We start from the raw sequence: 22,013 nt of genomic DNA on the forward strand, positions 1-22,013 counted from the left end.
ACATTATAGTCACTTCAGTGAGATGAGTTGTGTGCTTAGTTATGCATGTGTTTAAATCCATTCGGATCAAGGCCTAGAACTGTAGGGGCCACTGTATTAGTTGGGATCCATTAGGCGCTATGCAACAAAGAGAAGGGTGTTGATTAAGTTTATTTCCATGAAAGGCTTTATTTGCAACATGTAGGTAGGCTTTGAAACTCATAATGACAAATCATGCAGGAAGGATGGGAACTTCATTGTCAATGTCCAATACACAATTAGGGTATCCATAACCAGTAGAGCATATAGTCCATGTGACACACTATCCTGTGGGCAAACCCTATGCTGCAGGAATGAATATTCACTAATGTAGTAACTCAACAAACTGCCCACAGATTCTCTCTTGAGATCATCTTTGTAAGGACCTTATGTCAGTTTTCACTGAATATTGGGTTCTATTGCAGTCCCTCTTGTAGGCAAAGCTGGGAAAGACTGATTCAGAGTATCTCAAGAGAGTTAGGTAATGAATCTAGTATTGAGAAATCTGAGTGATGTCTTCCTTTAACTAAACTGGCCTTTTAAAGACTTACTGACACCTTTTTAGCTTGCTGTAGTTTGATATAGTTTGGCTCGTGAAGAGTTGGTCGTCCACTATATACAGACAGATTTGAAGAATGGAAAGAGGGGCATCTTCCCATTTCACTTAAGGAGCTCCATATTAACAAAGGATACAGCTCTAAAGAGAAGTTCTCTTTTGGTCTTATTAGTTAATTGTGTTTTTTTCGTGTATGGCTTTCAGGAGGAAATATTCAAAGATAACTGGAAAAGATCTTTATAGCATATACTGGGTGTTTTCATTCTCAGAATTAGAAAATCTAAGGGAAATGGAACAGCAAAAAAACCAATGGAAAATAATTTTTAAAATGGTGTTCCCTGTGGTTTACAAATTGGTAATTAGTTAAGCTGTAGCATGGCTGTTCCAGCTTTTTTTGTTTTACTTAACCAAGATTTCAATATCTCATTTGCAGAGCGCTTCAACATTTTTCTTCTACCAGTACATTTTTTTTTTTTTTACCTTCTAACTTTGGGTATTTTCAAGTGCTGTTTGAATAATACTAAACAAATGTATTTGACAAAAATTTCAAAACTCTGACGTAAGTGTTACGAAGTATTAGTTCTCTGGGTAACAAAAATGTGAAAAACATGTTAAGCTACAGTACAAGTAACCATGATATAAAATTTATTTGCAAATGTTTGAGAGTCCTAGGATGGTTTAAAGGACTGGTCGTCTAATTAAAAGTGCCATACACTTAGTAAAAATCCATGTTAGTTGAGAAATTGATTTTTTTTTTTTTTTGGAAAGCTAAGTTTTCTTGTATGGGGTAAATGTCACTCTGTTCATATCTTAGCTTTGCTGCAAGTCAGGACTTGTACTATTCCACCAGGTTGTCATAGAAACGCAGCTAACTGTCATCTCAACTCAGGCTGCTGATGGTTTTATTTGTAGGTTTGCAGGATTATTAAAATTTAACAAAAAATATTGATTTGCTTTTTATTAATGCTGGCTTGTGTTTACCTTAGAAGTTCAGGCTGCATAAAAGCTTTTCCTGATAAGAAAATATTTGTAAGATGTTAAGCTCAAGTACATTAAATGTGTTTGACATTTTCTCTCTCATTTAGAACGCGATAGTCTGTGGCAATAGAGTAAACTTGTATTTTTTTTTTACAAATCATTTTTCATTTCCTTTTTTACAGTGAGGCAGAAATTTTTCAAATTCACCTTTCCCCTGACTTTTACTTTACATAAAAGATACCTGTCAGGAAAGCATGAAGTGGGCACATCATTGTGGCTAATATTTGAAGTTTTCATTTTATATACATTTTCGTGAAGCCTGGCAGAATGCTTCAGTGCACTGAGTTTTGAAAGAATATATATTTTTATTATGCATGTGTGGGAGAAATTATTTAGTTTTCACTCCTAAATAAGACAGGCAAAACTTATTTACAATAACACTCTCTAATGGCCCGTGGATGAATGCTTTTATGCAAAATACTTGAGAGACTGGAATTAACTTTTCACATTGGTGTCCAGACTTCAGCAACATGTGGAATCTTATTACAAAAGCTATTTGCCTAGAACTGAATTTTTACTTCACATATTTATGTCAGGATGCACAGATCACTGATGCATTTCAAGTGTAGTCTTTGTAATGATGTAAGAAATACAGTAATGTATGTATTGTTGTAAAATATATAAATAAAAAGCACTACTTTTTTTCTTGCTTTTTACAATTTTCATCTGTTAAGGATTTGGAAGCACAGGTAACTTAGCTGACTCTTATATAAAGCTCTCTAATTTGACATTGTCATTCTGACTGGTAACAACTTTGTTCAGTGTTGGATTTACTGAATAAAATTTTCTTGCTGGACATTTTGACATTTCACTTCAGACAATTATGTTATGGCTGTTGACATCCCTATATTAATTCCTTTTGTATTCAGCCATAAAACTCTCTAACAAATTTTAAAAGAACCTTTTATTCTAGCATGTATACAGTAAGTTGGTGGTATGAAATATTGAATTTCTACCAGAGTTTCATATTTTTATTGTGTTTTCTGGAAGAGAACATATATCATGATAACATGTGAGATAATAGTTTAAACAGTCTCAGTAGTTTAGTATATTAAGTAATCATATTGGCTTTTAATATAGCAAAAGACTAGTTTGTTTTTACTTGAAGAAAGGCTTAAATAAAATTGTTGTTTCTCCACTGGGAGTTAGCCTTTATACTCATTAGACAGGAAAAAGGAGCACATCTATAGCGCCTTTTGTCTCAGGCTCTCATTATGCTTTGTGAATATTAATTGAACCTCCTACACCCCTTTTTGAAGTCAATATTAGAATCATTTAATCCATCAGTGGGGTGGAACACCGGAGCTGTTTTAACAGTGCACAGCAATGATACACATCAATTTTAGGACAGAAAGTGAAAAAGAATACTATATCCAATATGTATACGCTAAATACTTACTTTTGATAGTGGTGTTCTCATTCTAATTGAGAATGGGGGGTGTCGTAGATATATTACTTCATAACGAGGATGCTTTGGAACATATAGTATCAAATGAAACTATTAAATATAAAATGTATCCATCTGAAATATATATAAAACTGCAGTGTAGCATTTTGGTATAAATAAACACCCTAATACTGTATTGCACCTTGAGCATTCATTTATAGCAGGAAGACAAATAGATTGACTGTTTGTTTTGATCAGCTAGCTTGCTCGCTCTCTCTCTCTCTCTCTCTCTCTCTCTCTCTCTCTCTCTCTCTCTCATCTAACCATTCTCTTTGTGTCAGTTTTATGTGCCTTTCCTCTGTCCTGAATGGTGATTGGATGACGACATAGTTTGTTTAAAGGGTAACAACAGGGTAGGTTTGAGGTCCTAGAAACGTGCTAGATCACAGTTTACCAATGTGAAAGTTACTATGTCCAGGTCTGTTTCTCAAACAGTTTTGCAGCAACATTTCTACTTTTTGTTTGTTTGAACATAAACCCCATTGACATGTCTTATACAGGTAACACATTCCTAGTAGATATTTTTATTTTTATTTACAGCGTTTTGTGTCTGTCCTTCCTACTGAGGTGCAGCATCTTGTAAAGGTCTTCAAGTTTCTTGTAATGTGCATGCTTCAACTCGGAGCTAAAAGTGGCTACAGCTGCATATTTTATTTTTATCAACTTTGCCATATCCATACTTTTTTTTTCTTAATTGGGAATGAGTAACTTTATTTAACAAAGTACCCATGTACATTTTCCCTGCTTGTTATAAATCAACTAAGTGCCTCTTACAGTTAAACTGTATCAATTTATTTATTTACATTACTGTATTTAGCTGCACCCAGAACTCTGGTACCAATAATTGGAATGTTACGTATAGTGGCTGTTGTTGAGAGATCATAGAGAACCATCTATGGCTGTTGCTGTGTGATAGTATTTGGAGATCTCTAAGTATTTGGTATTTTAAATTAAACTTAAAAAAACCTCTTTCTTTTCCCTCCCTCTTCCCCAAACTCGTAATAACATAGGAAGATGAGAGTGAAGAAGAACCCAAGCTGAAGTATGAAAGGCTTTCTAATGGAGTGACTGAAATTCTCCAAAAGGATGCAGCCAGTTGCATGACCGTGCATGAAAAGGTACTTTTTTCTTTTTTCTGGGTGGGGATATGAAGTAACTGTTCGCTTGTTTTTAAAATATCTGTCAGTTTATATGTTATCTCTCTCAAAAAAGTTAGAGATTTATGTTAAGGAACTGACAAATCTGAAGATCGTCTCAGCTAAGTACAGTGCAAGCAACTGTAATATGAGTTGACTTAATAGAGTAACCTCTTGTCGGACGGTGTTTCTCTCTCTCTCAGGTGGTAAGAGGTAAGAATTCCGTATTTTGTAAGGTGGAATGTTTATATGAGTTACTGTGAGATTTAGTTCTAATTAAAAACTGTATCATAGGCTCAAGGTATCAAGCCTATCAAGATGCAGTCAAGATCAAGATGCAGTCCCAAACATACTTTATCAAGTAAAGAACTCAGCACCTTTTGAATCATTCCAAACAAACTCAATCCTGCCAGGGGCTGATTTAGTTGGAGAGGGTATTCATCTGTGGAAGACAACTGAGGTTTTATTAATAAAACAGGAAAGTAATTAAAATACATTTATTCCTGATCCTTTACAAGTAGCCTAGGCTCAGTAAACTCAGACCAGGGGGTGGGACTCAAAACCTGTACTAATAACATTAGTCTAAAAGACGCAGGAGCAAAAGAACACTGAAGGTAGAGGGGCTTGCACTGATGGGAATAAAAGTACAGGTTTGTGAGATGAAGATGGAGTGGCAACTTCAGCTATGATTTTTGTAACTATGTGTCTGTTCATCAACTAAACAGTTTTTTTCTTTTTCTGAATTTACTTGTTTTTAATATTAAAATATTAAAGACCAGGTGCTGTACATTTGAAAGTGTATGACTTTAATGACTCCTATCAAAAAGGTCTTGTAATATATTACAAAATGTAATATATACAGTTGTATTTTTTTAATTTATAATTTTCTGGCTGTTTAATGCATAATGGCTGCTTAATGGCTGCATAATGGCTGCTTACCAGCTACCATTGGGGTGTCTGTGATATGTTGTTTTGTTATACATTCAAGATTAAGACTTGTGCAGAGTGTATTTTTTCTTCAGAATACTGGTGCAGCTGCTCAAGAGGCCCATTTTAGGGTAGTTAAAGTTCATGTTTTAAATTTAAGTTAAATTTAACTGTATGAATGAAAAACAGTGAGTCTCTCTTTTAAACATTAAAGACTTAAAATCAAACAGATATTTTGAAAATTGGAAAGAAATTCCTCCTAGTCTGGGATCATTTTTCAGTCTTAAGTGAATTTTTAAACCCAACTGATTAAATAGAATTTTATGTATGGAAATTTCCAGAATACCAACCTTAACTATAGGGTCACAAAGCGTGACTCTACAGTAAGGCTGTTTTAAGTATCCAAACGTTCTTAGATTTCTAGCAAACTAGATACACTATTTATGAGGAGGATCAATATTATTAGAAGCTAGGGGATTGGTCTTTTGGGAATTGGTCTGTTACAACAGAGAGCCTAAAAGCAAAGGTAGAGCGTAAGCTCCTTTTTTTTTTCTTCCGTGGGTGGGGGAAGGTTAAGGAAAACCATACAAAAGGGTTGGCACAAATGAAATTATAGTCGTATTATACACATACTTCTGATTAGAACAATTTGACTTTGTTGGGAGTCCCAAATTCTGGCTTATATAGTCAGACTAATTTCTCCCCGGAATTATTTTTTCTTTCAATGCTATAGCATCATATTTTCACCAGGCTTGCTGTCTGCACTGGATGACTAATCGTCCTGGCACCTGGTGCATTCAAGCAGGCCTGTGCAGTGGAATAGTCATACCTAGTTATGTCTGCACACCTGATGTTTTATTAACCAGTATTGATTTTTTTACCCGGAGGACTTTTTTCTTCCTGAAAAAAGGCAACCTTGCAGGAGTGAAAGGCATTGCAGGGGATGAATTTCTAATGAAACCCTTCTTTCCCTTTTTTTTGACTCCTCTTTAATGTAGCTTCATATTTTAAGTGCCTGAACTGAAATTTTATTTTAAGCAATTCCATTTTGATAAATCCTTTTAAGCCTTGACTTTCTGTAAGGTTATTTTTTAAAGATTGTGCTGCTTGACTGACACGCTTAGTAGTGCTTGTAAATTTGAGCATTTCATTATTGGTTGCAATGAAGCATGCTCACATGCAGTGAAATACAGAGAATTTAGGAGCCTAGGCCATTTGAGTAATGTTAAATAGAAAAAAAAAAAGAAAGAAAAGAAAAACCCGTCTGTCATATATCAAGTAGTACTGAAGTTTCTGCTGGTTTGTTTAGGATTGGTTCACACAGTTCAACTAACAGTGGCTCTCCTGGAATCATTTGCCCTTTTTACATCTATCAAATAAATGTGTAGTGCTGTTATGTGTATTTGTTGAGAAATAATTTGTCATAATAAGACTGTCATAGTATAAAATGGCTGGTGAATGCATGCATCATTAAATGTCAGAATATCACAGTGTCAAAGAAAATAAAGAATCAGGATAATATTAAGTGCATTAGATCTTTAAATAGCTTTCCATGTTATGGTATTCTGTGTAATAAGGGCCTAATAATTGGTAGCTTTGTTTTTGAATATTTATTGTATTGGCAAAGAAGAATTAAAAGTAAACAGCTTCTTAATAATTTCCATAGCTTTATTTTCAAGTGTATGTTACCCTTGCTTTCACACTACATTTTTAATTTGCTGCCACAGTCCATCAGGCAATACGTACAGAGTGCAGACATACCATTCGTTGTCAGTAGATGAGGGTTCCCATGACTCATTCTGACAGCTAACTTGCACGATCACAATAATATGGGCTTCAAGCCCTGTTTTATTCTTTAGGTGCATCCAAAATAAGCTTCGTCCATAGAATAATTTCTTTTAGGGTGCTGTTAAAAATTAATCTGCTGAATATCCTGGAGTTCTTTACCTGGTGGGATTTTTTTTTTTAAAGTTGCAATGTATTTATTTAATCAGTCTCTTTTTCTCTTTTTCTTATCACAGTTTTTGGCACTGGGCACACATTATGGCAAGGTTTATTTACTTGATGTCCAGGGAAACATCACCCAAAAGGTTGACATTGTAAGTGAAACATAATTTAGAAAATTTTATTGTGATGCAAAATATTGTGATGTACCAAATAGTAAATAAGGTTATTGCTCTCAATACACCTGAAATTTTAAAAATACATTTAAAAAACTACTACTGATATGAGAGGATGAATACAAAACATGGAAAAAAGACAGTATAACACATGGTCTCATATGAACACATCTAAGATTGTAGGATGTGTTCATCATTACTACAGACAAGGAAATACATATTTGTGATTGTAATTAACAATAATCATCTACCTCCTCTAGAGGCTCTTGACTTCCTTAAGGTATTAGCCGACTATTGTTGATTGTTAGTATGTGTGCTATCATCTTATCAAGATGCCAAAAGTAATTGAAAATTGATTGATTGCCTTGCTAGTTCAGTTTATCTACTGCAAATATATAAAGCTAATATTTTATGTGAATGTTTTGAAGCTTAGGCTCTTAAGGGATTGTATTGATTGAAGGAAAAGAGGCAGACTACCTTTTTTAATTTTTTTTTATTGTTTCTGGAATCATTGAGGATGAATGAAATGTTGAATTTAAAGCTGTGTTCTAAGGTATTAAATGCACATTTTTAAAGTATGGAGGGTTTGAGTGTGTGCGTTACTTTCTTTTTGCTTTGTTTTATTTTAGTAAATTTTTTGTTTCTAGCATTGTCACAAATTCCAGTGGGCAGACCTCCCTTTTTCAAAAGCAAGCGTCAGCTCTTGTCAGAGTATGTATCACAAGATGGCGACATGTTTGCAAAATAGAACACATGTTCTGAAGCTGACACAGCTAGCTGCACATGAAAGGTGAAAGGTTATATTTTTATATTTGAAAAATCTAATTACACAATTGTTTCCAAAAAAATAAAAACCACCAAAAAAAAATCTCCTAGGAACAGCCTTTGAAGGAAATTTTTATATTATAGTGGTCAGATTGACAGTGACCTTACTTGAGATTCGTGAAAGTCAAGTTAACTTTTTGTGCTCCGTCAGCTCGACAGCATTTAATAGATTCATAGATTCCAAGGCCAGAAGGGACCATTGTGATCATCTAATCTGACCTTCTGTGTAACACAAGCCATAGAACTTCCCCAAAATACTTTCATGGGAAGAGGGGCTTTGCCTGGCTTCCTTCCACGTTCTGATTACTTTACACAGGTGCTATTTGCCAAAGACACACACTTGTAATTTTACTCCAATCTGATTTATTTGAGGCAGATCAGAATTTTATCTAAAACCCAATTTCTTCATTTCCAAGGTATGCATTAAGGGACCGATCCAAAATCTATTAAAATCGGTTAGTGTCTTTCCCCTAGATTCAGGCCTGAAATGCATCTGCCTGATAGTTATATTTACCCCACAGATAGACTCTGTGTGTTACATGCCTGAAACACTTCCTCTTGTTGCAGGTCTCCTCTTCCCCCCCCAGTCCTACAACTAGTGGTCACTAATGCCCCAATCCTACAAGGTGATCCACAAAGCCCCGTTGATTTCAGTAGGGCGCACTGCATGGGCATAAGGGCTCATCTGCACAGATCCCAGGCAGAGTCAGAACCTAAGAATAAGATGGATGCCCTACCAGGAAACAGAGGCAAAAAAACCCCAGTCCCTCAATGTGTATGTATGTTGTTTGCTTTATAACATACAATGCTAGCCACAGCTACTGTTTTATGTTTGTTATAGTAAAGTTAAGGTAGGTTACTTAAGCATTTCTATTCTAAAATCCCTTTTTCAACTTGCTTATAATTCTCCTAAAATTTTACTATTCCAGGTTGAAGTTTTCCAGGTCTTGTTTATTTGTAAGGATGATTGGTTCTGTTGCTCTTGGGGTCGAGCACAGTATATGTGTGTGGGGGGAAAATAAACTGTGCCTGTTCAGTTTTACTATCTTTAATTTTTTTCAACTTTTTTTTCAGCAGCTGTAATGCATCAGTAGTTTAGAATAGAAAGCTGAAGTTAAGTAAGGTTTAGGAAGAAGAGGGGTCTTTTAAGATTCTGATTAAAATTGTTCTTGATATGACAGAGTGATGAGGGTTCTAAATTGTAGTGTAATATAATGCATTTTATTAATCACCAGGCATTCTAAAGCAAAGAGGGCTGCATGTGTGTGAACTGTCGCAGTTCTGAAGTACCCTTCCCAAGCTTACTGTACAATCCCTTGAATGCCGTTTCCCAAGATGGAGAACGGCAACTACTGAGGCAGTTTGTCCTCATTGATGTGCCTCTTTCCATGCCAAAATCACTGCCATCCAGCCTAAACTGTGTCTGAAGTCACTAGATTACAGAACAGAGAGACGCAACCATCAGATGGGGAAGGAGCATGACAGCCTTCCTTCCCCTTTCTTTTTCCCTTTGTCTACCATTTTGTCCTGCACAGGGTTGTGAAGAGAAAAAAAATCTTCTCAGGAAGGAGAGAGTCACACAGTATCCCCCAATCATACCCTTCAAAAGCCTAAGATTTTTTTTAAATGCTCTGCAGTTAGGAGAGCTAGTTAACTTTGGTTCTTGCTGGGTTCTGTCTCCAAGGAGTAAATCTGCTGAAGGCCTGTTACAATGAATGGTGGAATTTATTATTTGAAGAAAAGGATTGTTCAGGTAAGTAGGCTAAGGTTTCTCATGAAAGAAATGTTACTTCAGATTGTTGCAATCTTGGAATCATTTGCAGCCCTGGCAAATGAAGAACTTCAAGACTAAAATTTCACACACCTTTTTAAAAAGTTCATTTTTTTTAAAGCATAGCTTCAGATTTCTCCTTTTAGTATAGTTAAAAGGACACCAACAACTCAAAGTCTGTCTGTTTAAAAGAAATGAGTTAAGTAATTTCAGGTACCATCCATGCCCCTAAATGTCTCTGCCATTTTTGTGGTTTTACAGCCAATGTTTTACTGTATCTTAAAAATATTCTTCTCTTTCACTGTCACTGTGAAAGATCTACACAAACAGGAAAAACTGATTATCAGGAGAGACCGTGAAAATGACCATAGACAAAATATTGCCAAATGCAAAAAATAAATTGGGGGAAGGGGGAAAAAAAAAAACCCCACCTCACCCACCTTGTGTCTCTAGATTAAAGTAATTGTTTTTTTTTTTTATTGGACCAACTTCTGTTGGTGAGAGAGACAAGATTTTGAGATAACACATTACTCTCATTTATAGTGATCTTAGGTTTTAACGGTAATGATAGTAGGTAAAGATATTTCAGACAGACTTGACTATATTGCTTTAGGACCAAAAACCACTCAACCCCATCCTTTAGTTTAACTAAGCTAACCACTATTAGGAAAACTCATTCCTGGGTTGAAAGAGGAAAAAGTAGTCCAGAGGGTGTTGCCACTTAGGCCTGGTCTACACTACGGGGTTAGGTCGAATTTAGGTCGATTTTAAAATGAATGTGTCCACACAACCAACCCCATTCCGTCGACTTAAAGGGCTCTTAAAATTGACTTCTGTACTCCTCCCCAGTGAGGGGAGTAGTGCTAAAATCGACCTTGTTGGGTCGAATTTGGGGTAGTGCAGACGCAAATCGACGGTATTTGCCTCCGGGAGCTATCCCAGAGTGCTCCATAGTGACCGCTCTGGACAGCACTTTGAACTCCGATGCACTAGCCAGGTACACAGGAAAAGCCCTGGGAACTTTTGAATTTCATTTCCTGTTTGGTCAGTGTGGCGAACTCAGCAGCACAGGTGACCATGCAGTCCCCCCAGAATCTCAAACGAGCTCCAGGATGGACCGAAAGGGAGACACTGGATCTAATTGCTGTGTGGGGAGAAGCATCTGTGCAGGCAGAACTCTGATCAAAAAGAAGAAATGCAAATATATTTGCCAAAATCTTACAGGGCATGTTGGAGAGAGGCTACAACAGGGACACACAGCAGTGCTGTGTGAAAGTTAAGGAGCTGAAACAAGCCTACCAAAAGACAAAGGAGGCAAATGGTCGCTCCGGGTCAGAGCCCCATACATGCCGCTTCTGTGATCAGCTGCATGCCATTCTAGGAGGGGACCCTACCATTATCTCATCACTGTCCGTGGACTCCTGCAAGGGGGGAGTCTCACGCAACACCGAGGAGGATTTTGTGGATGAGGAGGAGGAGGAGAATGCGCAGCAGGCAAGCGGTGAATCCGTTCTCCCCGGCAGCCAGGACCTTTTCATCACCCTGGAGCCAATACCCTCTGAAGGCAGGATCCCCGACCCTGAAGCTGAAGAAGGCAGCTCTGGTGAGTGCATATTTGTAACTACAGTACAGGGTTTAAAAGCAATAGTGTTTAATGTTTGATTTGCCCTGAAGAATTGGGATGCATTCGCGGCCAGTACAGCTACTGGAAAAGTCTGTTCACATGTCTGGGGATGGAGTGGGAATCCTCCAGGGACATCTCCATGAAGCTCTCCTAGAGGTACTCTGAAAGTATTCTGGAATCATTGCAGAACAAAGCATGGCAGCGAATGGTCCTGGGTTTTGGTCACATTTGAATGGACGTGCAGATCCCTTTGGAAATCTTAGACAGAGTCTGCGGATGCCCAGGGTGCACAGATCATAGAATATCCGGGTTGGAAGGGAACTCAGGAGGTCATCTAGTCCAACCCCCTGCTCAAAGCAGGACCAATCCCCATTTTTTGCCCTGATCCCTCAGTGGTCCCCTCAACAATTGAACTCACAACCCTGGGTTTGGCAGGCCAGTGCTCAAACCACTGAGCTCAAGCAACATTCGGTCTATATCTTTCTGCATTAGCCTCAGGAGTGATATCATTCATGGTCACCTGGTTGAAATAGGGGAATTTTTGTAAGGGAACAGTAAAAGGATTCCGTTCATGCTGGGCTGTTTGTGCTTGGCTAAAAGGGATCATCACAGAGAATAGCCACACGGTGGGGTGGGAGGAGGTGTGTGCTGCACATCCACCCGAAAACCGCAGCCCCTCCTTTTAAATGTGAAACCGAACCCATTGCTTGCTATGGGAAAGGATGGCACTGCAGTTTGAAACCATTCCCACATGTTATGCGTAAGAAGCCAACCCCGCGTACCCTTTGCCTTACCATGGATGCATGGAAACCGAATTCTGTTGCCCAGCCATGTGTGGTGTGTCACCATACCAGCAGGCGCTTAATATAAAAGGCAAAATGCGACCCTGTACCTAAAGCACGTGTGCTGACTGCTGTGAATTGTTTGATTCACTGTGAAAGAGTCTCCCTTTTGTTCTCAGAAATGCATCATCTTAAACTTTACTCTCCCTTTATATTTCCCCCTGGTGCAAATGTTTCTAGGCTCCCCCTATCATCTCCATCCCTGAGGTTATTGCAGATCAGAAGGCAAAAAAAATGCACTCACGATGACTTGTGTTCCGAGCTCATGAGGTCCTCCTGCAACAGCAGCGGCGAGCTGAGCAGGCTCCATGCTTGCTGTGGTATGGCGTCTGCAGGAGAGCAGAGTTGCAGCGGAAGCAGTGGATGACGACGGATGCCACAAGAATAGATATTTATACAGAACGACGAGAGGACCTGCAAGGTGGATTCATGGCATCAGGAGAGCAGAATTGCAGCGGAAGCAGTGGATGATGACGGTTAGCAGTTGTACTGCACCGTCTGCTGACAGCAGCACCCAGGACACAACAGGAGTGGTGACGCTGAGCTGAGCGGGCTCCATGCTTGCACGGAAAAAAGGCACAAAATGATTATCTGCCGTTGCTTTCATGGAGGGAGGGGCGACTACTGACGTACCCAAAACCACCCACGACAATGTTTTTGCCCCATCAGGCATTGGGAGCTTAACCCAGACTTCCAATGGGTGGCGGAGACTACGGGAACTGTGGGATAGCTACCAACAGTGCACCGTTTCATAAGTCGATGCTAACCACGGTAGTGAGGATGCACTCCGCCGACTTAATGCGCTTAGTGTGGACATACGCAATCAACAGTATAAAATCAATTTTTAAAAATAGACTTCTATAAAATCAACCTAATTTCATAGTGTAGACATACCCTCAGATTCCTCTGAAAACTGACAGGTAATTTATATGATTGTTATGCAAAATAAATGAGAAGTTTCCTCACAGTTTTCCCTTGGTACTCTCCATTTTCCCAGTCCCTTTTTTTTCCTTTCTCTCCTTCCCAACCTCAGGAATATATGCATATGGGAACCTAATTATCTACGTTCTGCTTTTTTCTGTTTCATAGTGATTAAAATTTATTTTGATACAAAACATGAGGCTGATCTTGGAAGACTGGACTCTTGCAGTATGGTTTTTTTCTGTTCGTTTAGCTTTGTCAAACTGGCACGAGATGTGGAAAGTACCTTTGCAGAATCTCTACTGACTAATGTTGATTATGTGCTTTCTGTTGAAAACTGAAGTAATTCGGTACCTTCCTATAATACTTTGCAAATTAAAATCAGGCAGCTCTAGAAAGTAGCTGGGCACTTTGCATTTTTCCTTTATGTTTTTTTTTTTTTTTAAAAAACTCCTAGGGCTCTTGATTCTGTAAGGTGCTGAGTGGGGAAGAAACTTTCCTTCTGGGCAGGTTATCCCATAAGCCATGAATGTTGGCTCTGATTCTGTGGAGACTTAAACACGTACTGTACTTTATACTCTGGGAGTAATCCCATGGAAGTCAATGGGAATACTTAGTGTGTGTAATTTTTAAGCATGTGCATAATAATCTTTGCAGGATTAGGGCTGGAGTTTTCTGCACCACCTTCCTGAAGCATCTGGTACTAACCACTGTTGGTGATGGGATACCTTGAGGTGAACAGGTGGTCTATTCAAGTTTGCAATTCCTGTGTTCCCAGAAAAATGAGTAGAGGGAATCCAGTAGGCCCCAACAGGTTTGGAGGCCTTCAGCCAGAGGGGATTAAAGGAGAGGTGTTTTCTTGGTTTAGGCCCTGCATTTTGGTGATCTCATAATTGCTATGCTAATATCCTGGTACAGACACCTTCTCCTCACCTAGGATGCCTTTGCTTTCACCAACATGGCTGTTTTTGTTGGTGAGAAGCACTTACGATTAACTGATATGCATCCTCAAATCACATGCATTTGACAAACTGGTGTTCTTTTGTATTAAGGTTCAGTGCATTGAGTGATATGAAATGCGTCAGCCACTTTGAAAATTATGACTAAAAGGCCAAAAAAACCCCAAACCCTGATAATTCCACTGACAAAGGATTGTGCAGAAGTGATTTACAGCGTGTGAATTCCAAATGCCTCTACATCTTTGTTTTTGTCTTAGACTGTCTACAATTGATTAATATAATTATTGCCTCAACTGACATCTTGTGGATTAAGGACTTGTAGCTATGAGGACAGCTGTGCAAACATTTAGTTAAGTAACAAATCAAAAACCCTTTTGGGGGCAAAAATAGATGCCTCCTTTCCCAGGTGTTTTAATAAACATCATGTTTAAAACACATGTGGTAACTAGTCTTGGCCTGTGCCAATGAAGACCTATGCTTAGCCTGTATTTCCCCCTCTAAGAGCCACTTTATAATTAGGGTTGGTTTTTAATATTTAATATTATTTCAGAGGTGGTGCATGAATGCAGAAAACAAATTTAAATAATGTTTTAAGGCAGTCTTTTGGTAGGAAGAATTGAAATCTTTTTAGCATGTAACATTTTGGAGACCATCAAGACTGGAGAAATTTTTTAAAAAGCATGAAATATTTAAGAGACACCCCTTTTGTTGTAGAATTTTATAAATGCATATTTCACATCCCTTCCAGGCTGGGGCTTTTTATATATATAAAATGTAATTATTTTTAGGTCACCTCTATAAGACATATCTATATAGGTGTATATATATAGATATATATAAAAAAATTGTTAGGTCAATTGTTAGGTTGACCTAACAATTTTTAATTAATCAAGGTGGCAGAACAAAATAGTAAATAGGTTGTCTCTTGCAATATTGAAAATTCAAACGTGATTTTGTTTTAGTTATAGAATAGTTACACTTAGTCCTGCTAAACTTTCAGCATCTCCTGGCCAATAGCTGGTTTGTCCTCCTTGCTTCAAGGTACGTCAAATGTCCTGCCAACATACCTGATGTCTTAGTAGGTTGTGAACAAATGCTGCTAAGGCTTTTGAGGATAACGTGAGGCTTCAGTTGTCGTGACCCAGCTTTGAAAGAACTTCCTATCTTCTGAGAACCCAACTTCAGCAATGAAACAGCAGTGTTTGCTGTGTTCTAGATGCAATTGCTAGGGATGAAATAGAACCCAACCAATGGCGGTAAGGGACATAATGCAGCATTCTTCTCTGAGTAAGATCACTTTTAACATTTGATTGTATAATCATAGAATCATAGGACTGGAACGGACCTCGACAGGTCATCTGGTCTAGTCCCCTGCACCATGGCAGGACTAAGTATTATCTGGACCTTCCCTAACAGGTCTTTGTGTAACCTGCTCTTAAAAATCTCCAGTGATGGTGATTCCACAACCTCCCTAGGCAATTTATTCCAGTGCTTAACCACCCTGACAGGAAGTTTTTCCTAATGTCCAACCTAAACTGCCCTTGCTGCAATTTAAGCCCATTGCTTCTTGTCCTATCTTCAGATGTTAAAGATTAAAAATTTTTCTCCCTCTTCCTTCTAACAGCAATTTTCAAATACATAAAAGGTTATGTTCCCTCTCAGTCTTTTCTTCTCCAGACTGAACAAATCCAATTTTTTCAATCTTCCTTCATAGGCAGGGGTGAAAGTAACTTACCGGTACACCGGAATCCTGAGCAGGGGCGGAGCCTCAACCGGAAGACGCAGGGCCTTTCAAGATTTGAAGGCCCTGGGGCTCTGGCTGTGGCCTTTAAATCACCCCAGAGCTACCAGCTGCAGAGGCGGCTGGGAGCTCAGGGGCGAATTAAAGGGCTCTGGGCCCTCTAAATTACTGCAGGAGCCCTGGCACTGCTACCCTGGGGCGGTAGGGCTCCGGCGGTGATTTAAAGGGCCTGGGGCTCCCCGCAGCGGTTGGAGCCCCGGGCCCTTTAAATCACCGCCGGGGAAGCCGGTCCAGTCCAGCACGTACCGACTTACTTTCACCTCTGCTCATAGGGCATATTTTCTAGACCTTTAATCATTTTTTTTTTTTTTTTTTTTTGCTCTTTCCTGGACTTTCTCTACATTTGTCCTGAAATGTGACATGCAGAACTAGGCATAATACTCTTGTTGAGGCCTAATCAGCGCAGAGTAGAGTGGCAGAATTACTTCTCGTGTCTTGCTTACAACACTCCCGCTAATACAGCCCAGAAAGATGTTTGCTTTTTTTGCAACAGTGTTACATAGTTGACTCATATTTAGCTTGTGATCCACTGTGATCCCCAGATCCCTTTCTGCAGTACTCCTTCGTAGGCAGTCATTTCCCAAGAAGATATTACTCTAAATGGAACTTTTGTATTGTTTTAGTTTTAAACTTGCAAAGTGTCACTTGTTTTGATAAGCTACTTAAAATTTTCTGTTCATTACTTTATCATTTTAGTTGGCATTGTCAGGCTGTGAAAGAAGATTTAGTGGTGCAATGAAATGAAACAAAAGAATTTAAGATAAAGACCAATTAGCTGAAAAACCTCTTTTGTAAAGGTCCCACCAGAATTTCCTGGCTACTTTGCAATACATGGCAGTGTACATGTGGATGTGTGCTTAATCTGTCGTTCCAAAAAAGAGGGTGATCTGCCTTTTATTTTTTAAGGAAAATTAATACAAGTATTGTATTTAAACAAGATTACAGTTGTGACATAAACTAATTGCCCTTCCAGGACTCAACTTTATTTCCTCTCTAATGTGAATTAAGGGCAAGCATCTGGCTCAAGCTGGGTTTTCTATTTTCTTATTCCTCAGACATCACAGCTTTAAGTCCCTATCCTGTTCCAATTTAAAGCAGTGAGAAAACTCTTAGAAATTTGAGTGATTTAGGATTGGCCCTTAATGTAGGGGATGTTCTTATTGGATTTTAAAGAAAATCTTTTTGGACTTTGATCTTAAGACTATCAATTGTATGATAACTAGGGCTATATGAATAGTATAGAACATCTATTTAAAACACTTCTGTAGTGACTTCAGATGATTCAAGTTTGCTAAAAACCTAGGAGTGACTTATATACCTTTTTATGAGTATAGGTTTTTTTCAGTGCTAGAAAGAGATAAACTATGATCTTTCCCTGTTCTTATTGGTATTACCTAGTGCCTAGGAGCCCTAGTTATGACCAAGGACCCCATTGCGCAAGGTGCTGTACAAATAAAGAACAAAAAGATGGTCCCTGGCCCAAATATGGATGTTTTATTGCTGGTGAACTCTAATATTTTTCAAGTGGTCTGGGGAGCTGTTGAAACTTCTCAGTCTTCAAGTGATTCTTCCTGATAGTTTGGCCCACTACAGAACCCTTCTAGGGCAGAAGTCATTACCACCCTGCCCTTTTCATATTACTAGATAGGAGGGGGATCTTAGCTGGATGAGGCAGAACAGGTGATGTCCACTGGACTGTTCTAGGGTTTAAAGAGGTTCTTTTGACCAATGAAGGTATAAACAAAAAAGCCCTTATGGGTATTCTGCGTATCATCTTCATGTAATTCACACGTACTTTTGGAATAAATGTTGGAAGTAGGAGAAGCAAAGAGATTAGACTAACATGGGGGTGGTTGCAGGCTGCGGGAAGGATTTATTATGGATGTAAAAATCTTATGTCCAAGAAAAGGAGATAAACTGTACCAATACAAAAGAAGTTGGAACCTTGGCATCAGAGTGTTTTTTCGTTTTTTTCCACCCATAATCTCATCATTGTTTGTTCATTTGTTTGTTAGTTAATAGGAGCCAAATCAGGGGAGGGTCTGTGCTATAGTTGCTGCAGGCAAGGTTTTAAATTAGAATTGGCAGAAGAACTGTTCCTTGAGAATATCTCCGACTTAAGGTGGGGTCCACAATGTGAGAAAGTGTCGGAACCACAGTTTTATGGCATTTGTAATTTGAAGCCAAAGTGCAGTATTCCTATACTAGTATGGATTAAAACAAAGAGCCTTATAAGGAAGCCAAATTACAATCAGCAGGATTCTTTAGGGTTTTTTAATGTAACTTGACTGACACAGTCAACTCTGTTTTTTTTAATTATTATTGCTGTTATATGCTTAGTTTTTAGTAGTTCATAAATTTAAGTAAAACAACAAAAAGTAAAGTGTATCTTTTGTTCAAATACATAGCTTGCAGCTTACAATAATTGTACTGTTTTTAGTATATAAAGATGTCAAATAGTGTCATCTGGGTTTTTTGCCAACTATTAAAAAGTCTAATAGTGTGCTTACATTCATCTCTTAAATACTGTTGGCCATCATGTGTCAGCTTTTTTGTGGTGTCCAGATTTTTGCTAACAATCATAAGTAGTAGCATGTGTTTTACTAGTTAAATTAATCTAAATCAGATTGTGAAGTCTGTCTGCTCTCCCATTGATTCCATTCTACCATATTTTCCTCCTTTTATAGTTTTAACACTCCTCTCACAGTGTCTATCTATACAGTCTGCACACCTTCTCCTAAAATGATTATCCTCCTCCTAAGACTAAATTGCCTTTCTACAGCTATTTGGTTACTGCTCAAACGTGCATCACCCCATCCTTCTCCTGACACAGTGTCATCTTCCTGGAGCCTCAATCTGACTGAGTCCTGACTTTTCTATTGGGTCAGTTTCTTGTATTGGTTGTGTAGCAGTTGAACTCTCTTTGCCATTTCTTGAGCCAGTCGGAGGCGCTGTATTAGAGCTACCTACCATGCAGCTCAACGTGGTTGAATAGGACTGCCAGGGGAACTTGCTAATGCCACTTCTTAATAAGCTGGCAGCTCCTACTTGATGACTTTGGTCTTCTGTTTGGTAGTATAGGAGGAGCTCTGGGTGGTAATGGTGGAAAATGTATTAAATCCAGTTTCCTTTTAAGGATTACCCCAGAAATACAGTTAATTCTCATATTATGAGAGAATGCTAAATTTTAAGTAGATTACAGATGCTATCTTAAATATAGATATGTTAGTAAATTAGAAGGAAACTCTCTCGCGCGCTCTCTCTCTCTGTTTTTTTGGTATGTGTTAGCAGAGCACATAGTAACTCAAAAAATGTTAAACCCAATAGAAGACTTTACTACTGTTCTACTAAGTAAATTTACATATTTCCTTTTCAGCCTCTTGATCTTTCCTTTCCTTAGAACAAAAATAACAGTGACAGATTGTACGCAAAGCACAATAACGATCAGACCTATTTGTTAGTGCTCTTTTGTTTTATCACTATCCAGGTTCACTGCATAAGTTCTCTGGATTTATGCTGCATCCTGTGACACTTGAAAAACACTGTACTTAACTTTTAGTTATTAAAATTTATAGGCAGTTTTTCAGAGACCAGTTGCCAAATACAACATTTTTCAATGATAGGAGAAAATTAAGTTTGAAATTATAAATTAGTTATTATTTTTTTGAAGAAACTTACACAAAGAATATTTATACTTTTCTTTCAGTTTTGATTTTAGAGGGAAAAGTATTTCAAGAGGGTCTACCTTTTTAAAATCCCTTTATTTAAAGTAAATACTACAATTAAAAATGTTGTTTTTGAGGTAAAAGATAACTATGAATGCATCTTTACACTCCTTTCTCCTTATGCTTTCCAAATAAGCTTAGTTCCTAAAAAATATAAGCTGCTAATAGGTTGCTGTACATCTATCAATTGTTAATATTTCAGAGACCACCACTTCCCAGCATAACTCCTTTCTAAATTTAAGAATTGGCTGGCAAAAGGCATTTGTTTAATGAGTGACCATCTCCTCTCTCCACTCCTGTTCGAACCCTGATGCACCTCCCCTGCCTGAGCTCCGTCTTGGCTAGTGGAATGGTCCAGCTACAGCATTCCCTGTAGTCGGAGTTCAGCCGTGTTAGAACTCGTACAGTGCTGTCTTTTAGCAAAGAGAAGACATATTACATAGATGTGCATTTTCTAAATCCTGACAACCTTTAAAAGCATAGGGAGGATTTGGACAGGATTGGTTCTTAAGAAGCTAGTATACTGCTGATTTCCAGAACTGTTTTCCTTTTGTTAAACTGCATCTTATATTGGAGACAGCCATTTTCCTGCCTAGATAAGACAGGGTCCTGTGTGTCTATACACCAAAATCAGAAGTTTCCTTGTCAGAATTATTCAGAGTTCTGGCATTAATAAAATATTATTTGCATTAGGAAATGTTTTTCTACTCAGAAAGTAAAAATCAACTGAATCCTTCTTGGAGGACAGTGCTTGTTATCTAAGGTGACATTAATGATGGGGCTGAAGCCCTTTGTTTCTATTTAAAAAAAAAAGACTGTTCTTTTAGGAATAAAAAAATGACATAACAGGGACATAACATGATGAACAAAACATGAAGGGAAAACTAAGATTTTATTCCCACAGGGAGTAAGGTATTGTTGATCATGAACTTTGCACATCTAATTCAGTTTCCCTTCTGAAAGATGACTTATTTATTTAAAAAGACATGACAGGGTGTATGGTTGTTTTTTATTGTAGCCCCGATAGAATGCTAAACTCAGACAATTCAGATTGGTCGTAGGTGTTAATGCCCTGAACATGACTTGTATAGCAACAGTAGCTACTTTCAAGTTGATCCTTCACTGTGGCACGCAGGAGGAGGCTAATCCCTTCCACCCCTATGTTCCACAAGGAAATGAAGAGGAGAGAAAAGTTTTGAAAATTTGTATCGTTGCATTTCACTATTCTGAAATGCAATCCTTTGCCTCAAAACTACAGACCAGCTGGTATGGATTACTAAGAGTAAGCAGGCACTGTATGACACTGGAGTTTTGAAGATAGAAAAATAGATGATACATATGTCGGGTGGGGAAGGGGGAAACAAACGGAGAATGAGTTTTTGTGGTTTGTCAGTGCTAAATAAAGTATAGTGGAGGTCCTTTCCCTACTATGCCTGATATTGAAATAGAACCTCTTTATATGTAAATGCATTGGAGAAATTATTTGGGATCAATTCAGCTTTACATTTGGTTTTCTCTGTCACAGTTAAGATACTGCACACGATATGCCACTTTCAGTAGGCTACTGTGCGCTGTATGATTCAGAGTCTCATTTCTTATGTGAGTGCTCTCTCACTCTTCACCACCTTTTTGGTCTGCAAATGTAGCTTAGGATCCTTCTGAGAATGAGAAACGTGGCTTGATCATCACTTAGGATCTCTCTGCCAGACATGGTGTATGCTTTTCAGATATGACTACAAACCAAAGGAAACTCCAGAATTGCCCCTCTGGTGACCAAACAATGTAGAATTTCTATGGACTCAACAAGCAGGAAGCTTGAAATTTGTTTTCACATGTGTCCTTTTAGTGCTTATTTGTGCAAATATCTAACTGACAATAACTGAAAATATATATGGGAAATTGCATTTTATTTGTAGCCAGTGACCTGAGTTTCAGGTTCGATTGACTCAATGCTTGGATATTTTTTATTTTGAAATACATCAGGAGGATTTCTATTTATTTTCCTTTCAGGTAAGAGAGAGACTTCATTCCTGTATAGTAGATCTGCTTCTGCCTGATTCAGTGCTTATGACTCTCATTGACTTCCGTGACAATTGGAGCAGGCCCCTAATCTACAACTCACCTTTAGAAAATGACTTACACAGATTGTCGCCCTTAAACCTATCCTCCTATATTTTAATGGTTACGTTAGAGATTTGTTTTGGTTTTTTTTTTTCTTTGCTGGGTCTCAAAACTTCCTGTTGGTGAAGATCTTGAAGCCTTCTGTGTAGTTGGCAATGTCAGTGCGACACTGCACCCTCTCT

At 38.2% G+C, this 22,013-nt stretch overlaps 1 protein-coding gene across 3 annotated transcripts in view; it reads left to right on the top strand.

Moving 5' to 3' along the window:
* The window catches only part of VPS41 (VPS41 subunit of HOPS complex), a 173,253-nt gene that overhangs the window by 25,943 nt on the left and 125,297 nt on the right, over nt 1–22,013 (top strand). For 2 of the 3 annotated variants that reach the window (XM_084621271.1, XM_084621272.1), the window contains exons 3-4: nt 4,070–4,177; nt 7,144–7,221. In XM_084621271.1, coding sequence (XP_084477397.1) covers nt 4,070–4,177; nt 7,144–7,221 — 186 coding nt within the window. Of the gene's footprint in view, nt 1–4,069; nt 4,178–7,143; nt 7,222–7,930; nt 8,033–22,013 lie in introns of those variants that run through there. The other variant, XM_084621273.1, reaches the window with a different exon arrangement.

Source organism: Lepidochelys olivacea, assembly GCF_965140295.1.
Source record: "Lepidochelys olivacea isolate rLepOli2 genome assembly, chromosome: 2".
NCBI lineage: Eukaryota > Metazoa > Chordata > Testudines > Cheloniidae > Lepidochelys > Lepidochelys olivacea.